The 22,139-nt window shown below is 41.6% G+C and overlaps 1 protein-coding gene across 9 annotated transcripts in view; it reads left to right on the forward strand.

The window, feature by feature from the left end:
• The first annotated feature begins 471 nt into the window (after positions 1-471).
• Positions 472-22,139, forward strand: part of ITSN2 (intersectin 2) — an 87,948-nt gene continuing 66,280 nt past the window's right edge. For 5 of the 9 annotated variants that reach the window (XM_038130430.1, XM_038130436.1, XM_038130435.1 and 2 more), the window contains exons 1-2: positions 7,995-8,087; positions 20,955-21,018. In XM_038130430.1, the coding sequence (XP_037986358.1) occupies positions 20,988-21,018 (31 nt within the window). In that variant the 5' untranslated portion in view covers positions 7,995-8,087; positions 20,955-20,987. Of the gene's footprint in view, positions 551-7,592; positions 7,758-7,994; positions 8,088-8,552; positions 8,621-8,652; positions 14,951-20,954; positions 21,019-22,139 lie in introns of those variants that run through there. The other 4 variants (XM_038130431.1, XM_038130433.1, XM_038130432.1 and 1 more) reach the window with 4 other exon arrangements.

The raw sequence follows: 22,139 nt of genomic DNA on the forward strand, positions 1-22,139 counted from the left end.
CTCCTCCGCTGTACCATCGAAAGCTTGTGGAGTTCTGGTATTATGAAATTCAATTTATTAATAATATATGATAATATATTATTTCAATCTGCAAAAGTTGTATTTCAGTTATATGGCGGTAATTATTAATGAATATTTATAAGCTTTTGTGATTGCTATGTATTACATAAATGAATAGTAAATTGAAATGTAATTGCTAATGCCTAACTACACATAAACGAAGTAGCTATTTTAGAATTAGTAGTACTATACACCAAAAAACAAATAAATATGCTTTTTAAGGCCAGGTTGGAGGGAGCTCTGAGCAACCTGCCTAGTGGAAGGTGTCCCTGCCCATGGAAGGGACAAATGGAATTAGATAATCTTTAAGGTCCCTTCCAACACAAGCTATTCTATGATTATTATAAACGTAAAAATGACTCTGAAGCTCGTTGTCAAAAAGTAATCACGCTTTTTTTTCCCTTTCCTCAGGCTGAGCTCACAGAAGGAGCCAGGCAGGTGCCAGTGCTGGTGGAAGGGGAGGGAACATATGGCTGGGAACAGAAGGAAGGTGGGAATGTGACAAGTGATGACAAATTGGTTTGCTTGGAGAGGAGTTGCACTGTAGCTTGTATCAGCCTTTGATTTCTGCTGTGCTGACTTGAGCTGTGTGTGATTTGCTCTGTGGAAAGAAAGCATCCCACTCCAAATGAAACCATGAAACCAGGCAGAGCAAGTCCTTCAAGTAAGCCTTTGTGTCCCAAGAGAAGTATCCAGGAATAGCAAACGTTTGAAATGTTCTTGCTCAAATTGCTCCACCTTTCTGTTCTTCCTCTGTAAGATGAGGATACTAATATTAACTTGCCTCAGGAATCTTGTGAAGAAAAAGCTGCATTTGTGAAGCACCAGTTACAGTAAGAATAACATAAAAACCCAAGAGAAAATAAACCAAAATATATTTTTATTTAGCACTGCTTCTGAATAATTTTTAAATAAAACCCAAGGCTACTTAGTGAATAAGGAAGATTATAAAATCTTTAAGAATTCAGGAAACACAATTCACCTTGCAGCGTTATTCATTTTCTGCACTGAAAAAGGGTGGGGGTCTGGTGGAAAAATAAAGTATTTATGCAAATGCTGAAATTAAATCTGTCCATGGATTTGTATTTAAATTGACTTATTGCAGGCTCTTATTCAAAACTGCCTTATTGCTGTGGAATTGATATACACTTTTCCTGGGTAGTTTCTCTGACTGAAGGGTGAAGTCAAGAATAGTCTGGGGATGCACAGATGTATTGAGTTGTTCCATTGCAACCTGGGCAAAGCAAAGTTTTCAGGTGTACATTTACCTGGAATAATGCCCATAAGTTTCCTGTTTCTCGTTTACCACTCCAGGACTGATGAAGGCTTCATCATGCCAAACAAAGATGGGAGTTTTACCAGGAACCTTTAACATCTTTATAATAATGACAGAGATTCTTTGCCTGGCTGTGTCTCTGTATTTAAGTGTTTCTTTTTAATCTGATTTTAAATCCTGTCAGTCTAGTGAGCACCGCTCAGGCAGGACTGAGCTGGCTCCTTCTAAGACAAAATGGGCCAGGACCCAAATGTTTCAGCATGGCAGAAACAGGGGACACAACCCTTGTACTCTTGGTCTTTCCTGCAGGTTGAAATTGCCATGTTTGCAGTTGTCCCTCCAGTTAGTGCCAAGATACTGATCTAGGCAGTGGCATCCAATCCATGATGATCCCAGTTCAGAAGAGGAAAAGCAAATTCAGCCTCAGCAACACAGCACAGTATTTCTTGGAAGGACTGCCAATGCCAAGTGCTGATGGATTTATCTTGTTAGGCAGTAAAAGCCCTTTTCCTGACACTGCTGACACAGAACAAAAGGATAATTTTGCCTTAAACTATTTAGCCATGAAGGTTAAACTTAATAGACAGGTGAGGATTTATTGGTCACAAATATTAGAATCATTTGTTCTTAAGTGTTTTAGTGACTCTGCAGCCAAAATTCCTCTGGCAATGAATTTTCAGAAAGACTTGGAGTAGATCAGTGAAGTAGATCAGCAAATTGTTATCGATTTCCCTTTCCAAAGCAAGAAGCGGGATAAAAGCAAGACAAACCTTGCATGAAAATTCAAGTGAAGCATTAATGGCTGATAGTATGATCTCTTTTCACACTCCATTGATTTCAGCTCTAGCTTGAACTCTGTTAAACTTTAATGTCAATGTAAGTTACAAAGTGACTTGCTCTGACAGACTTACCTCTGGTCAAAAACAACTTTCAACTGCAAAAAAAACCCTAAACCTAAGAGGTCAACCTGTTTTAGGGAAAGACTACAAAATTAGATCTAACTCCCTGAATGCAAAAAGTTTGCCTCTGATTCGAGTACAGCACGACCTTATTACTTGCAGCTGGTGGAAGAATTTGCCTTTGCTTCTGTTTTTCATGGAAAAGTCCAGCAGGATGTCAGGCAGATGGGGGCAGCAGCACCTCAAACTCTCAGCGTTACACCAGACAAGCAAGAGCTATAGTCAGGGGAAATTTCCGTGTCCCATAAACACAGAGCTTTTGTGTAGACTTCCATAAGCCAGCTTGAAACCACAGTGATCTCTTTGCCCATTCAATGAATCCCTGTTTTTATTAATTATGTTATTAATCATAAACTCACTTTACTATTTTGCACTGTTTTGCTTATCTTTATCATAGTATGTACTTGTTTTATAGCATGCCTGCATCTTTCCAGAAAACTGTGAATATGAAAAAATTTCATTTTCACAGCAACTCATGAAACATTCTGAAATCTGAGATTTATTTCAGATTTTCCACAATATTTATGTTATTCATCCCTTAAAAGCAACATGTAATTCCAGAGAACTGCACAAAATTTGGTACACAAGAGGTACACTACTCAAAAGTAGTACTGGTCCTCAAAACCCAACAGTGTGTATGAAACAACAGGAGTTTAGCACCTAAAAGTGAAAGATTTGGGGGAAAAAAAACCCACATTTGTAGCAAATGCAGTAGGGATCCCAGCCTACTGGGGTCAGAGTGGCTTCTTAGCTTGCATCAAAATTTGAGTGCAGAGAAACAAATGTGTCTGAAATGAACCTGCAGCTCTGCCTTACTGAGGTGTTATTTACTAATTGTGGCATAAGGATTGTAAAATTGCAACTAATAACCTTGCTTAACCCCATTACTCTGCTATTGTCAGCACTTGGCACTTGTGAAATTCCTGTGTGCTTGAGCATTTCTGCCCGCCTGCACTGCAGCTAGGGATAGCAAGTAAAACCCTTGTGTCTGCTCAGCAGTTGGCGAAGTTTTATTTGCAATAATTCAGTCTGCATGAGTCAGCACTGCCTCCCTTCACAACATGGTCTGGCTTGTCTGGAAAGCTGCTTTCTCTATGGTTACATAGATGTTCTGAAAAATCTCAAAATAATTTCAGTGCGGTAGGCAAAGAAGCCTTTGCCACACTGAACAAATACAGTCCAGCTCCCCATCCACTACTAAATAATATCAGTGCCTGGCAGGGAACAAAGTTGGGACATGAATATTTTATTTCATACAGCTATGAAGTAATAGAAAATCCTGCAAAATGAATACTGTAGCCATTTGTTATTTTAAAACCTGTGTGGGTTTCTGGTTCAGAAACCAAACCAGCATCTCTAGAAGTTCTATTTTTGATGCAGTGTGTGCTTTGTGCCTTCTATGCCTTTTTGATAAGTTGTTACTCAGAATCTATATCAGAAATGCAGCACTCTTGTTCTGTTAGGTGTGGAAAGCAAATATTAACCCGTCCCTTTGTTTATCCCATTCTGTTTTTTTGCCTCCATTTTTAAATAAAGATGTGGGTTAAAAGACAGTATCTAGCATTTACTCAAAAGGAGGAAAGCAATTGGCACTGCTGTAAATATGGAACCTCCAGCAGCACCGAGTGAGGGCTCCTTGCTTCTGTGTTTGCTGGAAAGAAAAAAGAGGAGGTGGAAAAGGAAATTTAGCATGAATAAGAGAGTTAAATCTAGTAAAGGGGTCAGAGCTGTCACTCATCAGGTAGGTGTGGCTGTTCCTAAGTAGTTCTTTATAGCTGGGACAACAAGCTGGACTCTCCAGATGAGGAAATGCCACTCACTAGGAAGCAAAATTAAACAGGTCACTGCAGGAGGAATGTGTGCAGGTAACTATTGAGCAATTACTGCTTTTTGACCACTCAGAAATAGTTGTCACTTTACGTCCCTTGATCTCTGACCAGTAACTGTGCACAAAGCATGGCTTGTTCTTGCAGTAACTGATTTCTGGTATACATTTGGTCCTGGTTTAACTTTATGTATTTTAAACATACATTTACAGGAAGATGTCCATCATCAAGCTTAGACACTGCCTGGTCAGAGGGCTTGGACAGGGAGAATAAAGCATTCACTTCTGGTGTGATTTCCTGCAGTAGAGCAAAGAAAATAAGCAATATTACTGGGTAAACTAAGAGCAGAGAAGAAAGTCATGTTACCTTTTGCCACTCAGCTCAGGCTAAGCAATTTTATTCATTATTTTTTTTGCTGTCAGTGGAGGTCTTTCCTTATTACTCTAAGGATAGGAAAAATGTTTGTAACAGGATACTGAGACAGAGTACAGATAATGATCAAAAAGTAAAGCCTTAATGTGAAAATTTAGTTGCTAGTAATAGGAATAGTTTCTCCATCTTCATTATATCTTTTAGGTTGTTAGGTTTTGCTGTTGTGTCTTGCTTTTGGCTCAGACATGACAAGGAGATCATAGAACCATAGGATGGGTTGAGTTTGACCTTAAAGATCATCTAGTTCCAATCTCCCTGCCACGGGCAAGGACACCTCCCACTAGAAGCCCAGGATAATAAATGATACCATAACAATCCTAGAGGATGAAACATTGCTTATAGTAAATCCTACTTCTTTTCTACTCCTCACACACTTTTCATCTTAATTGGTCTCCTCTGAGTAGCTGTTGTGCTGCAACACTGCCCCTATGTCTGGAACAAGCCTCTATCTTATCATACCTTTGGTTTCTCCTCCTTTCAGCTCCCTTTTCTATTATCAGTTATTATTAAACAATTTCTCTTACTTTAATGGCTTTTTGAAACAAACTAATTAGTTCCTGCAGTTCTTTGCCACTGTCTACTCATTGCTAGAAGGGTACTGTCACCAGAAGGGACTTTTATTTCACCTGGTATTTGACATCAGCCCCCAAAACCACATCTTGAAGCTTGTAAAAAGCACTTTTCCCAAACCCTGAGATGCCCACAGGCAGTATCTGCCTGTAGAAACTCCACCTTCATAAAAGTAGCATTTTTCTTTTGAACCAGCTTCAAGCAGTAGTCAAACTCTGAGTGGAAACAAATTTCATTCTCCATTTTAAAGATGTAATACTAGTTTGTGCCTTGGACATTACTAATAAAATATCTCTGTAAGACCCGTAGGTTGAGTAAGAGTTCAGCTTTACTTCAAGGATGCACTTTTTCATAGCTGACACTAAACATTGTATGTCTACATACTCTATTTCCAAGAAGAGTGGCTTGAGGGGCTGCTGCATTCAAATGTGTCTGCAGTACAGATTGTGAGTCCTCCTCCTCTTCCTGATAATTAATTAATCTTACAGATATTTATTCTTCTAGTATCTCTGATCAGCTGCAGTTCATTGTGATAACAGAGATGCATTGAATTTGTGTAGAATCAGAATGCATAAAGCCTTGATGTACTAATTTTTTGTACCCGGTTATATTGCTAGGGAGTCAGCTGAATTTTTAATTCCCTACAACTCCTCCCTCCCCAGGCAACAGGTCAAAAGAGGTGATTCTAACTGGGTGTCCAGCTCTGGGGTGTTTAGCACAAGAAAGGTGTGGTCCTGTTGGGGTGGGCTCAGTTCGGGCCATGAAGATGCTCAGAGGGCTGAAACACCTCTGGTATGAAGCAAGGCTGAGTGAGTTGGGATTGTTCAAAGAATATATCCCTTCTTATTGCAGGGGGTTTGGACTAGATGACCCTTAAAGGTCCTTTCCAAGTCAAACTATGCTACCATTGTGATTTTCCTGGCTTCAGTTTTGTCTCAAAGGAGCTATTAGGCAAGGTGTGTAGTTACCCCAACTGAGGCACATTGCTGCTTTCCTGTAGGGATCTCTCATTTAATAAAGCAGACGGGTCATTCCCCATCTGTCATATTTACAGAATCAAATATCCCAACATCCTTTATGCGATTTCTGCTTTATGTACTTTGTCACCTCTAAGCCGTCGTTAAGCACAGACATTGCCCAAGTTCATTTGTGTGTGGGATGTGGCAGTAACATCAATTACAGAAGAAAGGAACCATGAGGTTCTTTGAAACGTCACCTAGTTCAATGTTCAAGGCATGATCAACTGTATTTACCAAACTCCTACAACATCTGTCTAACATGTTCTTAGAGACTTTCCTTCACAGATTTTTACATTGCCCTTCCCAGTCCTTAACTACTGTAATCAGTAATGTGATCGATTTTGTCTTACGAGAAGAAACGTGTTTACCTGGTTTATTGTTATCTTAATCCTCTCTACAATGGTGTTTCTGTAAACTGTTATGCCTGGTGCAAGCACTTGTCTTCAGTCCGGAGCAGGCTGGAGGTGTTGCCAACACAACAAAGTCACATTTAGAACTGTATCACTATAACGTGTACTAAACAGATTAAAGGCTGTGCATTAAGAGGTGTTATAAAGTAATTAAAGTGAAAAATGTCAGATGAGAGACTTTTTAATTGGGCTTCGGAGAAGCCTGTTCTTGACCAAGGGCTGCTTTGTTATCCCAAATAATTGTTTGGAATTATATGAAGCACTGCTTATGAAATCTGGAGATGACTTCAAAACAGCCCAGGGCCACCTGGGCCCCTTGAATAACACATGTTTTAATCCACCTACACAGCAAATATCTGTGCATCAAAGCCAAGGTTGCTGTCTGTTCATAGGATAAAAATACAAAGCATGTTTTTGGGCTGGGCGTGAGGGAGGAGAGTGCTGTATCTTCAAAAGCAGTGAATCAGATGAAGGCTGAGGAGGTCACAAGGGGTAAATGCATGAATGCTGCCCGCGCAATGTGGCAGCTGTGACAGCAAATGCAGACATCGGGTGTGTAACACAAATCCTGCCAGGGCTAAGTGCTAGGATGTGGCCACAGCCATTGCATGGCACAGGAACGTGACTCTTCTGCAATCACCGGGAATGATAAAAGGTGTAACCAACTGGAAAGGCTCATTAGGAACCCAGAAGAATGAGTCAGTGGAAAGCTCTGGGCTGTACGAAGGTGATAGGTAATTATTACCCAGCAAAAGCATAGCAGAAAGGCGCTGTAATCGTCCGTGCACAGCGAGATCCCTCGCTGGAGAAGGAAAACGTTTGGTGGTTAAAAATCATGGCATTTTCGACGTGTTGCCTTCCTATAGGATTCTTTAATTTTTGTTAAGATAAACCCATGAAACCCTACGTGTTTCAGTCCCCGAGCAGTGCCTGGCGTGAGCCCAGTTTAGCTGCTGGTGGCAGCCCGCTCCGCGCTGGTGCGGGCTCCCAGCGGGACACGCTTCCCATGGACAAGCACCAAGGGTGCTGTCACCTGCTGCCAGGGGGAAGAATGATCTGAATCTGGGCGCTTTGCCCGTGCAGAACAGAGGCCACGGCTTGTCAGCTTCTAGTAGAGATAGGGCTGGGACACAGCCGGAAAGCTAAAGCAAAGGTAACCTGTGGAGCAGATGAGGAGGCAGCGGGTGGAATCGAGTGAGAGAGAGGTGAGCAAGGACGTGGTAAATCCTCTGTCAGACAGGTCTTTAAGCAGTAGCAGTTACCGTATAGCAAAAGCCCCGACAGGCTCGGTGCCGACATCCCCAGACCGCGGCACTGTTTGGCGAGCCCGGCCCAGACCCGGGGGCTGCACCCACGGCACAGGAACCCCTCCATAGGGCTCCGAGAGCCCCGTCCCGGCAGCGGCGGAGCCCGGCCTCGGGCAGCGCCCGCCCCCGCTTCCTCCCCCGCCCCCGCCGCCATGTTGTGGGGCCGAGCGCCGCGGGAGGCGCAGGGGCCGCGGCCCGGCGGAGCCGCCGCTCGGGGCAGCGCAACAGGTACCGGCGGGCCGGGGGCGGGAGCGCTGCGGGCTCCACTGCCTTGAGCCGCTTTACTTGTCTTTTATTCCTTAGCTGACTCTTAGCTCTCTCTCTCTTTTTTTTTCTTTCTTTTTCCCTTTTTTTTTTTTTTTAAGTTTTTTTTTTTCTTCCTAATTTTTTTCTCCCTTTTTTCGGGCGGGGGTGGTGTCTGGGGCTTTAGCGGAGGTGGCTCCCACTGCCGGCGCTGCCGCCGCTCGCCCGCGCTCCCTCAGTGCGCTGCGAGCGGAGCGGCCGCGGTGCCCGTGCCCAGGCTGCTCCCGGAGCGCCCTGCCGAGCTGAGGGGACTCGGACGCGTTTGTAGAGCCCGGTTCCTTGTGGTGATGGTGATTTTGTTCCGTCTGGTTAACTGTGAAAAGGCGGGGTTTGGGGAAACCAAGCTGGTTTCTGCAGTTAAAGTTTGCAAACTGCTCTGTCTGTAAATAGACTGGATTTTCTCCGTCTGGACTGCTCACCGCGGCATGTCGTAATTCAGAGAATAAAATGAGACTGAGGTACGTGATTCGGTTTCCTAAACATCAAGGTACCATTTTGAATAGAGTAAATGGTTTTCGGGGCAGCTGGGGCTTTGACATCTGTCACATTGCAGAACTCGAAAGTAGATCGTGCTTTAAGATAGTGCCTGCATTCTTTGAAGATATTCTTGCAGCGGCTCTCTTAAACATCGGTCGGAAATTCCCCATCTAAAACATGGGAATGAGAAGTCTCAAGCTTCTTCGCCCTCGTGTCCAGGCTGCCCGATGTTGTGCGTCGCTCTTTTGGGAAAAGGATGGTTTTTGGGCTGGTTCGCTGGTGGTGCTGGCCTGTGCTGGCCGCAGCTCCCCCGCCGGAGTGTGCGCAGGAAGGCTCGGGGCTGTGTGAAGCTGAGCGTGGTGGGGGTAGCATCGGTGGTGCATAAATTGCTGCCTGCTTTCAAGAACTTTAATCATTCATCTGAAATTCGCTTGTAACAAACATCTACATCCTCTGATGCCACGGGGACATGTAGAAGTAATGAGCGCTGGGAACTAGTTGGATAAGCAGCTGCCCAAACCTGGTTCGTTTTTGTTACCTTGTTTCCACTCTTCCTCCCCTGTTTTGTTTGTGTGTATTTTTTTAGTCTGACTCATCTGGGAGGGGCATTCACACCACCATACCTCTGAGTATTTAGAGAAACCTTAACTCAGGCTCTGGGCTCCCTGTGATGTGAAGACAACTGTGTGATGCTTGCAGACATGGATTTAGGCTGCTCCGTGCTTTCTGTTGAACAGATTTTTTTGTTAGATTAGCCTCCTAACTCAGATGCCTAAATTAGATCAAGTGAATATGCTTATCCTTTTAATTACTATCCTGAGGGAATTTAATTTACTTTTTTTTCTCCTCCATCTGTACAAAATCTGGGGTACAGGATGTATCCCTGGCTGAGTTGTAGCTGTCACTGTAATAGAAACCAAGAGGATGATGTTCCCGTAGCAGTAATAATAACAAACAATACGGGTACCTATGGTCTGTTTGTGCTAATCTTAAAAATAATGGGGTTATCTACTATAGGTGCTGTTCAAAGCGCCAAAGCTTTATGGACACTTATTTTTTTAACCATTCTTGTAGACAGAATGAGATAGATCAAGGCAAAAGTGAACGTGGGTGATTTTGAATGGTGTTTTTGAGAAGGCCTTATTTATTGAGATTCAGGTATTACAGTGAATTGTATCAGAGCAGTACTTACAGCAACGTTTTTTACAGATATTTCTGTTGTAGTCTCTAATGTTGAAAAGTTAATTAATTTCATGCCATAGGAAAGTAGCAGCTATGAAAAATGAAGCTAAGTCTGTAGGTGATAGTATTTCCTAGTGAGCTGCTTGTCAGAAGCTGGTGAGGAAAATGAGGCAGCATTTGGAAAGTGAAAGGTGATGTGCATGCTTTGCTTTGGGTGTTATCAGAAACCTTCACAGCTTTTGAGAAGAGGCATCTGTCAGGAAAATACTGGGGGTTTAGTTCCTGAAGGGCAATGTAGTCCAGATTAGTTCACAAATTGAGACAGATGTCTCTGGTCTGAGAGATAATTTACTTGCAGACTTTTAACTAACAGGTTATCTACTGTTGCATCAAAAGATTTAATTTGATCAGCATGCAAAATATGTGAAAAAAGCATTTAATGAGATTTTTCTTTTAAAGGCCAGAGCTGTTCTCTTTGCCTTTTTAAAAACTGGTTCAAAAATTGGACATCTTTATTTGAAATGTTAATTTCTAGCCTATTTTCACTTGAAAGAAAATACCTCCACTATCTCAGTTTTTAAAAAGCTTTTAACTGCTTCCATTCGTTTTTATTTACCTCAAGTGTAGTTACAGAACAATATTGTTTTGAAAGGATTTCTGGAGATCATCTGGTACAACTCCATGAAAAGCATGGCCGGATCGGGTCACTCAGAACCATGTCTGGTTGTGTTGGGATTATCTCTGAGGGTGGAGATCCCAAAAACTCACTGGACAGCCCTCTCCACTTTGGTACCTACCCTGGCTCAAAGTACATCCCATCCCCTTGTCCAGGCTGTCAGTGAAGACATTAAACAATACTGGCCATGATGTCAGCTCCTGGGGAGCATCACTAGTTCCAGCCAGATGGATTTGGGGCTACTGACCACAGCCCTTGGAGTCTGCTGGTCAGGCAGGTTTTCCACCCAGTTTACAGTCAGCTTTTTCAAACTGTATTCCACCAGTTTGGGTGTAAGGACACTGTGGGAGACCTTGTTAAAAGCCTTTGTAGTGTCAAAACAAGCTGCTGTGCCCTTGTTCACAGGGCAAATCATCTCAAAGATGGGATGTGTCAGGTGTGGTTGGTCCTCAATAGCCACGTGCCATTTCCCTTCACCTTTTTCTTCTTCAAGCATCTGTGGGTGGGTCCCATGATGATTTGCTCCATAATCTTTCTAGGGACTGAAGTGAGACTTAACTGCCTTCTGTTTGCCTTTTTCCAGTCACCAGGATCCTTGACCAGTCACCAAGACCCCCAAAAATAACTGTTTGGTCTTACAGTGACATTAGCCAGTGTTCCTGGCAGCACTGGGGCTGTGATTTGTTCCATATGTATGCAAATACTCTATTTACATGTTTTCAAATTATTTTGACTTTCAAAAGCTGCTTTCAGTTCAGGGCAATGTTAAATCTCTTGGTAAAGCATACTGGATGATGAATCCTGCCATGTTTTTAAGTTTTGGGGTGAACCTTGGTGTAGACAGTCGTTCTATGAAAATCACGAGAGAAGTAGTTGGCTGACAGAGTTTGAGGTGTTGCTTGGATTGGAAGGTTCATTTTATGTGGCTGAATGATTGGGACAGTCAGTAACCCTTCTTAGGCTTTTTTGTCTTAAATGGTGATTGGTGATTATAAAGATAGCAAAGATAGGGTTGTGCTAATTGGAGAGTCCATTTTGTGAGGGACTGACCTATTTCAAGCACTATCACTATTTAGGAAAACAACACAATGTATTCTTTGAGGTTCAGAGGTTGAGGCTAGATATGGGGTGAAATAGGGTAGTTACTCTATTCCTCTTACCTTTAAAAACATATCACTCCTTAACTTCACCTTTTAGAATTGCGTTTTTCTTGTGTGCCCTGGTTGGTGATAGATGGCACATCAGACTATTTGGAGGAAAACATTCATGTTAGAGTTCCTAGTTGGATTTCTGGAAGGGCTAAGCAGCTGTTTTAAGTGATCCTGAAATTTTTCAAATGCTTAGTTGCAAATATTGCAGGTAGCTGAATTCCCTCTGGTATAGTGTGTCTGACTCCTGATCAATATAGAACTGGGAGATTTATGTCTACATGTAAGTTCGAGTTCCTTCCAGTGACAGACCAATGTAAGCCAAAATTTTAAGCCAGCTGTGAGCAGTGAAGCCTTGTTTTCTGTGGCATTAGCTGTCTGAGTTTGATCAGATGTGAGCCTGTGTTAATTTTTTCTTGTGGTCAGTATATTTACAGCTCCTTTCAGCCATGTGGATCCTCTGGTGTCTAATATAGGTACTCAAACATACAGCAGTCTTTCTCTCCCTTGAGGGTACTAAATTTGGTTGTGCCTTTTCTGTCTGGTTGCCTGCTTTTTATGAACGTTATATTCAGTTAAGATCATTTCAAAGGACACCATTCTGTTAAGCTTGGTTCATTTTGGGTGATGGGGTTCATCAAAGTCGTTTACTCATGTCTCATACTCTGAGAAAGGCAAGCTAAAAATTCAGACATCCTGGTTGCTTGGTTACTATAATGCTACTGCTTGCATTAATTCACTTGTCTATCAGGATGGTGGGTTTTGGGGTTTGTTTTTGGTTTGTGTTTTTTTTTTTTTTTTCCTTATTCTTATTCTCAGATTTATTTAAGGATAAGTCTTTAGAAAACAAATAGAAGACTATTTCATGAGGAGTCCTTTGTTCTTCTTATTTCTACATATACATTGTTTTATTGCCCTTTGCAAGATGATGCAGGGACTGTAGTAACTCATTTTTCTGGTATTGTTGTGCCATTAGCACCAAATGTTGGAAAGGTGAGGATTAGGTCACATAAAAATTATATAGTAAAAATGGAGCTGGTGAAATGTCATTTTTCTTCAAATTGAGAGTATTTAGAACTTTTTCAGTCTAGGAACAGAGCCTGGCCACGTTGGTTAATTGGATCCAAGAGTTAAAACAATGGATTGAACATTAATACATAGGTGAGCGCAGTGTTGTGTAACTCTTATTTTCAGAGCAACACATGAAATTCAAATGATGTAATATGATGACAGTAGCAGCACAAAGCATTGGAATTACCTAATAGAGGACAAGTACCTGAGAACTATTTTTAAACACTTTGGCAGTTACAGATAGTTGAAAAGGCATGGTTGATCCAGAAAAGTCACAGCTTCTTTGGAACAGCGATTCCGAGAGCAGCCAGTTTGACTCAAAACACTTTGATACGAGGTGTTGCTGCTTCAGAAGTAGCAGATAATAATTCTGAGCTGGCTCTACTAGTGAAAATGTTCAAGGCTGATGCAAGTGGAGCTTGTGAAATGCTGTGGCATCAGTCATGAGCAGTATCTGCAGTTAGTGATTCAACAGCATACACATGAAGTAAGGGAAGAACAGGAAATGGGAGTTAACTTTTCTTTGTTTCTAAAAATATTACGATTGGAATGTGGAAAAAATTACCTATTATGGTTATACTAATAAATGTATCAAAAAGCAGAGCACATTTAAGTAATACTTTGGTCTTATTTTTCAAAGGTCAAGAATTTTACTAATCAAAAGCTAAAACTTTCTAGCTTTTTTTACCACACTCTTATGACTTCAAGGTAGGACATGTGTCTTTCTAATTGAGATACATTTGTCCCTTGGGATTTTACATGATATTGAGATGTTTGTTTAACATGGGTGATAATTGATTCCCTAAGATCATGAAATTCAATTTGGTGGTCAAAACATTATTACTGTATGCTCTAGAGCTCTGTGCTAAAGGTTTAAGAGACCACATTTCGACTGGATGGTTTGAAGGACTGTTCTTGATAATACGAGCATGAATGTGACTTGTGGATGGGAGTGGGGTCAGAGGCAGGAGTCTTCAGCTGGGGCAGTTGGGAGGTGCTGTGCCACACTGCCTGTGTCCTGGGTCCAGCTCAGAACCAGCGTGCTGGTCCCAGAGTCCCTGTGCTGGGGGGGGATCTCCATTACACCCACACTTTTCAGTGTCACTTTGGGAAATGCATTTTCACCCATCCATTATCCAACTAAAATACTCCTACCTAGTTATTTTGACTGCCATATGCTAATCTTTGCTTCTTCTCCCACGAGGTTTCCCTGTTTTTGATTCATCAGAGATAAACACCATTTCTCTGCTTTAAAGGATTCTTGTGGCCTTTCTCCTCTCCGCTTGTCATCTCATTCAATTTTGAGAAGTTAAACCTTATGGTTTTGTGCACCTGTCCAGCTTGAAAGCAGACACTTAAACGGTAAATCCAGTCTCACTAAATGTTTTACTTTCATTAGTCTTACAGATAGACAAAGATTGTTCTCTGCTGAGCACAGAAGAGTGCTCACGTATCTTTTGTTTCATGCTTTGCTATAGCGGCCCATTAGATGTTCTGTATATTTTGTTATCTGTGTCTGAAAGCTGAGCAGCAAGCTAAGCAGCATCTCTTCTATCATAAGAAGAAAATAATATTAAAATAATATTAAGAATTCTTCTGTTAGCTTTTTTTTTTCTCTGCTAGCATTTTGCTTGTGCTTCTGATGGAAGGACAGGAGTGGGCTCAAAATTTTCCTCTAGGGTGGCAAGATTTTAAATTAATAAACTTAAAAGTAATATGCACTCATGCTGCCAGTCATGGTTGCAGTAAGAAAACAGTGAAAAGAAGACAACTCATCAAATACTTTCGTCTTGCCCAAGTCCACATTGACATAAATTAGGAGTTACAGTGTGAAAGGGGAGAACTGCAAGTTTTAAGATGTGTGGACCTCACCAAACAGCATTTAAGGGTGCTTGCACAAAATTTGCAAATGATTACATGTGAGAATTGATGTGTTTTAAAACAGAATCTAAAAAAAAGGCATATGGAGTGTGGAGTCATGTGAATTGGAAAGTAGGAAGCATTAAAAAACCCAAAAAACCACAAGGGTATTTTAAGTTACCACCCTCGAGGAGCAAGCGTATCTCACTCAGCTCTCTGGAAAGGTTACAATATGCAGCCTAGAGTTGCTTCTTGAATATAGAAGCTCAGAGCCTTTCAAAAGAAACCTTATAAATAGTCTACCCTCTACTTCTTGGTTTTTTTTTCACTTCCTTTCTAAGCAAGCAGAGGTGGTGATGTCTGTCTGGGATCAGGTGAGTGAATGTATTCTCTCAGGGCGTGACTGAGCTGGGTTCAATTCCCATCTTTTCCTGAGGAAGTTTGTGTCTCCTGGGAGAAGGGCCAGGGAATTAAATAGTGAGCTTCCTGAAGTGGGATTCTCATTCTCTCCCTCAGAACAATTTCTTCCTTGCAAAGAAGGTTTGAAGCTGGAGGGGCAGACAGAGAGGGACCTGTAGGTCTCGCCTTAATGTAGAGAATTAAAAATAAAATGGGAGAAATCTTCTCCTAGAAAGGAGGAAGGAAAGATCAGTTTTAATCTCCAGAAACAGAGGAGAGAGCTGAACTGTGTCTTGATACTTTGAATGGGTGCTTTCACAGCTGAGCAGCTGTGTAAGAACCAGAGTAAGCCCAGCAATAGTGACCACACAATTCTGTTTTTTGAACAGAAACAGTGATCCTTGTATTTTGGATGGTCAGGATGTTCAGAAAGTGTATTAGTCAAGCAAGGTGGGCAGAAAGGTATTTGTCAGAAAAATACTTCTTGTGTTCTCTCTGGATCACAGAATCACTGGGTTGAAGAGACCTTCAAGATCATTGAGTTCAACCCAGCCCTAACACCTCAACTAAACCATGGCACCAAGTGCCACATCCAGTCATTTTTTAAACATATCCAGGGAATGGTGACTCCAGCACCTCCCCAGGCAGACCATTGCATAACTTTATCACTCTTTCAGTAAAAAACTTTTCCTAAATCCAGCCTGTATTTCTCTAGGCGCAGCTGGAGACTGTGTCCTTTCATTCTGTCAGTTGCTGCCTGGAGAAAGAGACCAACCTCACCTGACTACAGCCACATTTCAGGGAGTTGCAGAGAGTGATAAGGTCACCTCTGAGTCTCCTTTTCTCCAGGCTAAACACCCCCAGCTCCCTCAGTCATTCCTCAAAGGGTTTGAGTTCCAAGCCCCTCACCAGCCTCGTTGCCCTCCTCTGGATGCACTCACTGTTGGGTAGGAAGTTTCTCTTTCACAATAAGAAAGGAAGGGACTTCATACCATAGGGTTAAGAAGTAAAGTTAGAAGCCTTTTTTTTTTTTTTCTCTTTTTTTAATATCAAAATATTAACTGAGGCTCTCAGTACTGTTATCTGCAGTAGCAGGGGAGCAGGAAGAGCCAGCAATGTGCTACCCACAGTCAACTCCTCCGTTTTACCACTGATGTCATTCATCTGTTATCAGAGTGGGTGGACTTTGTAAGCTGGCCACAGTGCATTTTGAAAAGGCCATGTGGCTGTGTATAACTGTACTGTATAAAGGAGATAAATACTTGGCCTGCCACAATGTTGAGATGTTTTTCTTTTTTTTTTTTTATCAGCAAACTCTCATACCAGTATGTCTTGAACAAAAAGACAAAGAGAAGTTACAGTCTGTGGTGCTTCATAATGCCTTACTAATGCTTCTTATTCTCTCATTTCTAAGAGAGTACTCAAAAAAAAGCAGCAATCAACTTCATGGGCTATTACAGTGTCACTGCTTTGCAAATATAATGAGTTGTCTTATGTTGTCCAGGTCTACAGGTGTTGCAAAGAGTAAATCAGGTAGATAGTGCTGCAATCTCTGTCCTTGCTGATTGGCTCTTGAAGCAAAAATCTGCAACATATCTTCCTCCTGCCACAGAGAGAAGGAAGAGAGTAATAGTGTGACCACACATTCTGCTTCCATGGGATTTGCTTTCTTCCAGACAGAGCCTGGTGCACCAGACCTTCATTCCAACTAAAACTATGTGGCTGTGGTTTTTCTGAGAAATGTTTAAAAAAAAAAGATTCAAGTATAAATATTAACAAAGATTGTGGTAAGGCTGCCCTTCATAAAATGGCAATATGCCTATGATAGGGAAAACAAAAAGCTTTTTTCCTTTCTCCTGCAGTCTGTCCAGCTCTAATGTTTCCTAATGCTTTCAGCGTGGTCCTGTCGTGCCCCCTGCTTCTTGCAATCTCTTAATATCTTTTCTCCACTTGTATCAACTGTAATGAACACTGAGAGAGGGAACAGAAGTTGCAGTCTGGCAGGTCAGTTTGTGAAAACAATTAGTGCTTTAAAGATTTGGGCTTGTCAGATGGCTTGTTTACAAGAACTTGCTGTTCTGTTGTTTAAATGTGAGATCCAAGTTTTCCTGTTTTCACCCTAAATGGCAGCAGGACTTAATGTCATCTCCAGTGTTTGTAAGGATGTTTGATCCTGTTGTTACACCGTGGATTTCGTTCTGTCTGCCACGGTTTCTTACAACTGATGACGGAGTTCACCAAGCACATCTTCAGAGCATTTTGCAGAAACAGCTTTCTGTGAAATGCTCTGGTGGCAATGTCCATGATTTCATCAATATCATCTGTTTGGGATGCTGGCTGTAGTATTTTCTTGACTCTTATCTTCTTTTTTCAGTGAACATTTCTATATGACATTGTGTAGAAAGGGTCCTTGGAAGTGTACAGCTTTCACCTCCATTAATGATTAAAACTTATCAGAATGTATCTAAAAAAGTTTAAGTTTGTCTTAAAGTGAGAATATTTTGCTGTGATTCCCCTTGGAAAATAAATGGTTCACACTTGTGTCCTAAAGGCTTAAGGTGCTTTTACACCCTTGTAATCTTTATAGATGGTAACTGCAGCAACATTATTTGCAATTTGTGAAAATAATCTGCTTTTAGCTTTGATATATGCATAATCTCCAAGCCTTTGGGATGTGCTGGAGAAATGCAGAAGACAGAATACTTGTTGAGAGCAAGCTCCATTCATTGGGAAGGATTGTTTTCCCAGACTTTTGAAAAAATGCGCATAGATTTTAAGCTTACAGGACTGTTTCCTCATTCTTTAAAAAAAATGAGGGGAAATTATACTGCAGCAATACTTTTGTTCTTCCTTTTTTCAGTTCTTGGTACAATTGAGAAGCTGTCACTGTAGAAGTATCTGTGCTTGGTGCAGTTGTGGTGTCTGAATGATGTGGATCTGTGCAAAGGGATAAGACTCTGTTCCCAGTGTTGGTGAGATACAAAGTCCTGTAAAAGTCCCATTTATGATTTTTGGTTTCTTCTGTAAGATCATAGTTTACTCTGTTTGTAAGGGTTTATTTTAGGAGGGTTTGGTTCCCTTCAAGTTTAGTGTTTATTTGAAATACCAGGAGGTCTGCATATAGACATAATAGTGAGACAACAGAGCTAAATCATGATTTAGTCACATCACACTGCTGTAGTATACTCTCAGTACAGACCTATTGGACCGTTCCCTGGTTTTGGACCTTGGGTGTTGGTTCATCTACATGGCAGTGCCCAGCACAGATTTACCAGGCTGGTTCAGCCCAGACTTGGGAAACTTGGGGAGTTTTCAGGTACGCTGAAAAATCCCATATTGATAATTTGAGCAGGGATGCTCATTATTTTTGCTGATGAAAATGAACTGGCGACACATGTCCTCCATAGATGCAGGGCCTTCATAAATAAGAATGACCTTCACCAAGCGAAAGTGACATCAAAGTCCTCAAAAGTTTACAGTTGAAATGGATTTTAAAATGTGGTATAGTTGTGACTCTAGGGACATTAAAATGAGGAGAAGGGGTTTCCCCAATTAGTGTGCATGAAGCTACCCGGGTTACTTCTCCCACTCATGGGCTCAGCAGTGGAGCATTTTGAAAGCTCAATCTACACAAACCATTTCAGCAAAACCAATGCAAAATGCTGCTGTAGAACTGTGAGTTGTATGAAGCATTTTAAAAGTATATCTTAAGATTTGGGGCTGTAAGAGTTAATCAGTTTACTATCAAGACTTGTATTGTCTGATAACTATCTGACTTGTGTTGTGAGGCCTCTCCTCAAGTACTGTGTCCAGTTTTTGGCCCCACAGTAAGAAGTATATAAAAACACCAGAATATGTCCAAAGGAGGGAAACAAGGATGGTGAAAGGACTAGAGGGCAAGACTTTTGAGGAACAGCTGAGGATGTGAGGTTTGTCCAGTTTGGAGAAGAGACTGAGGGTGTGACCATATTGCTGACTGCATCTTCCTCATGATGGGAGCAGCAAGAGAAGAGCTGGTTCTGTTGGCAGGACCCGAGGGAATGGCTTAAAGCCCTATCAGAGCACATTGAGATAGGACATAAGGAGAAGTTCTCCACAGAGGGGGCAAATGTGCACAGGAAACTCCCCAGGGAAGGGGGTCCTGGCCCCAGCTGGTGTTCATGAAATATTGGCCAGTGCTCTTTAGATACCCAGTTTAACTTTTAGAGTGTCCTGCATGGAGTCTGAAGTTGGACTCAATGGTTCTCTTGTGTCCCTTCCAACTTGGGATATTCTATGTTTTTGTGATTACTCATTTGAAAAAAAAAAAAAAAACAGACTAAAAGCCACCTGAAATTAAGAGAATAAAGTGAGTTGGAGGAAAGAGCAAATATGTAGCCATTAACCAGGAAGATTAAATCTGGAACAAGTCACGTGCAGGTAGAAGTCTGCTGATTCTGGGGGTGTTCTCCAGCATCCTGCTTCTGTGTCATGGTTTCAGGGTCTGTTTTAGACCTCCTTGACAGAACAGCTTTTGCAGAGAAACGTGCTGTAGAAAGGTTTAACAACATTGGCAGCACTTTTCAGGAAGGCTTTTTATAGATCTCAAGTGTCTCTTGGTAGGCTGCTTGGTAGATCCATGTCTTGGAACAGGTCCATGCTTCCTTTTTTCATCTTTCTGTGCTTGATACCTTGTGTCATTGTGAGAGAACACTTGGACTCATCAACCACTCCATTTATGTATAATGATGATGATGTAAGCTATATATGGAGAATTGTTAACAACTGATCCCAGACATTTTTAATTTTGTTGAATAAATGTGCAATAGATACAAAAAATGCTTTCCTGTCCTCAGGTGGAACTGGAGTGCTTTCCAGTTGTGTGATTTTTGTGCTGAGATGCGCAGGAGTTTCTTTGCAGGAAAGGAGTAGGGGGATGTGATATTTCTGTACTTTAATATTAAGTACGTGCTTGTATGAGGTGAGGGTTTTTTTTTTTTGTGTATGTGTGTGGGTAGGAGGTTTGGTGTCTGAAAAGGGGGTGAGCAAGATGTGATTCATGTTTCTTTTAATTAAAATAAATATTTCATTTTTCTAGCTTCATCCTGTACAATAGTTTCTCCACAGAGAGCACTATGATAATGATGTATAAATTTCAGTATTTAAGTAAAATTTTCTCTTCCAATGCACAAGCTCACTTCATTGTCTTAGTTCTACATTTTTAAAGCAGTGAATTGTTCATGCTTTTCCCTCGGATAATTATTTGTGACTATTTTGCAGTTTCAAGGAATTCTTTATACAGGTACTCTTGAAAGAATGTGTACTAGAAAAAGAAAATCTTAGCACTCTGCTATTTATTATGAAAGTAAGTTCTGTTGAGACCCTGTTTAACTGCTGCTTTTGAGTGCTTATGGAGTAGCTCAGGAGAAGGAATAACTTCATTGTATTGCTTCTGCAAAACTGGCTGATGACAGATTTTTATTGGCACAATCCCTTTCTTCAGAATGCATCATCATGTAAGAGTGTTTTCTTTGTTAATAGTGCATGGAGTGTTGGAGTGGATGAATTTGAATAATAATTGGTTTTCCACTTCGCTCAGCAGCAGCTTTCGTTTACGTAGCTGAGCGCTGAACTTTTTTTAAAATGAAACACTGAATATCTCCCGGGGAGCGCTGGCAGGGATGCGCTGGGGCTCAGCCATATGTCCCGGCCAGCCGGGAGCTGTTTGTGCACATCACTCCCAACAGTTGGTACTGTTTTCCTTTAAGAGCTGCCACGAGGCTCGGGACTGCACTGCATACCCTATACAAAAAAAAAAATAAAAAAAAATTTAAAAAAAAATAAAAAAAAGACCAGAAAAAGATCCCGCCACCCATCCCCGGCGTGGATGCGGCTGGCTCAGCGCAGCCCCGGGCCGGGCATTGTTCGCTGAGGGAAGCGGGCCCGCGGCTCGGCCCTGCCCTTGTCGCGTTATCAATGCACGATGTTTTCCTGTTGCAGATGGCTGAGGGCTAGCGGCGCGCACTCGGGACCATGATGGCTCAGTTTCCCGCAGCCGTGAATGGTGAGTAGCTCGGGGTCGCTCAGGAAGGGGTGGAGGTTTGGGATTTGTTGTTCGGTTGTGGGTTTTGGTGCCCGCGGCAGCGTTGGGGTCGCTTTGCTGCAGATGGGATCGCTGTGCGTGGGCTGAGCCGGTGCTGCGAGGCTGGGAGGGGACAGCATCGCTGCAGTGTCATCCGGGCTGCGATGGCAGTCCCGGGTCATTTGCAGGGCTTAGGAATGTGCGAGTTGGAGTTCGAGAGCTGCCTGACTTCAAGCAGGGAATATGCTAAGTAATAGTTAATTAAACTTGCATACCTTCTCTATTATGCAATTCAGCACAAAGCGTGTTCCTTATGGTCCATTACGCTGTTTATTTAAAACAAAATATTCGAATGTGTCAAGGTGTTTGTGACATTGATGAAAACAATCAGCCGTTCTCAAAAAAAACACAAGAGAAAAAGAATTTTCCTCTTGATTGTGCTCTTTCCACTACGGAAACTTTTGAATTTGTTTCTTGGTGATTTCCTTTCAAAGAGTTGGAACCTTAAAATTGTTCCTGCATGTGTGTACGGGATGGAGCTTTTCTTTTTAGAGGAGGCTTATTTGTGAAGGCATGATTTGCAAAGACCTGCAAAGAAATTTGACATTTGCATGATGTTATTTACAGAGCTGGCCAAAATGAAAATACAATCATAGAATCAATGTTTTGTACTTCAGATACTCCTGATAAGGAGTTTTTCTCCTGATAAAAATAGAAACATAGATACAGGAATGAGTATTTATCTCATTTGTCTGTGAAGGTTACTGCAGGACTGGGAGGTCTTTAACTAATTTAGAAAATTGTCCCTGAGATAAATTGGGAAAAGGTTTTTGGGTTGTTTTTTTTTTTTTTTTTTCCCCAGAACAACATTCAGATTTCAAATTAAACCTCTTATTAAACCTACAAACCTCTTTCGTATAAGTGTAAGGCATTTCATTAAGAAAAAAATCTATGTAATCAGTGCTTTTTTTTTTTTTTACAGTCAGCTGCAGTTTTTTCCAGACTTTGTTTCACAGACCTTACAATAGAAGCCAAGTAAAAGGAGTCAATAAATACCAGGGGGAATCCTGTAGACGAAATTATTTTTTTTCACTTAATTGGAC

This window comes from Motacilla alba, chromosome 3 (genome assembly GCF_015832195.1).
Source record: "Motacilla alba alba isolate MOTALB_02 chromosome 3, Motacilla_alba_V1.0_pri, whole genome shotgun sequence".
Classification (NCBI taxonomy): domain Eukaryota; kingdom Metazoa; phylum Chordata; class Aves; order Passeriformes; family Motacillidae; genus Motacilla; species Motacilla alba.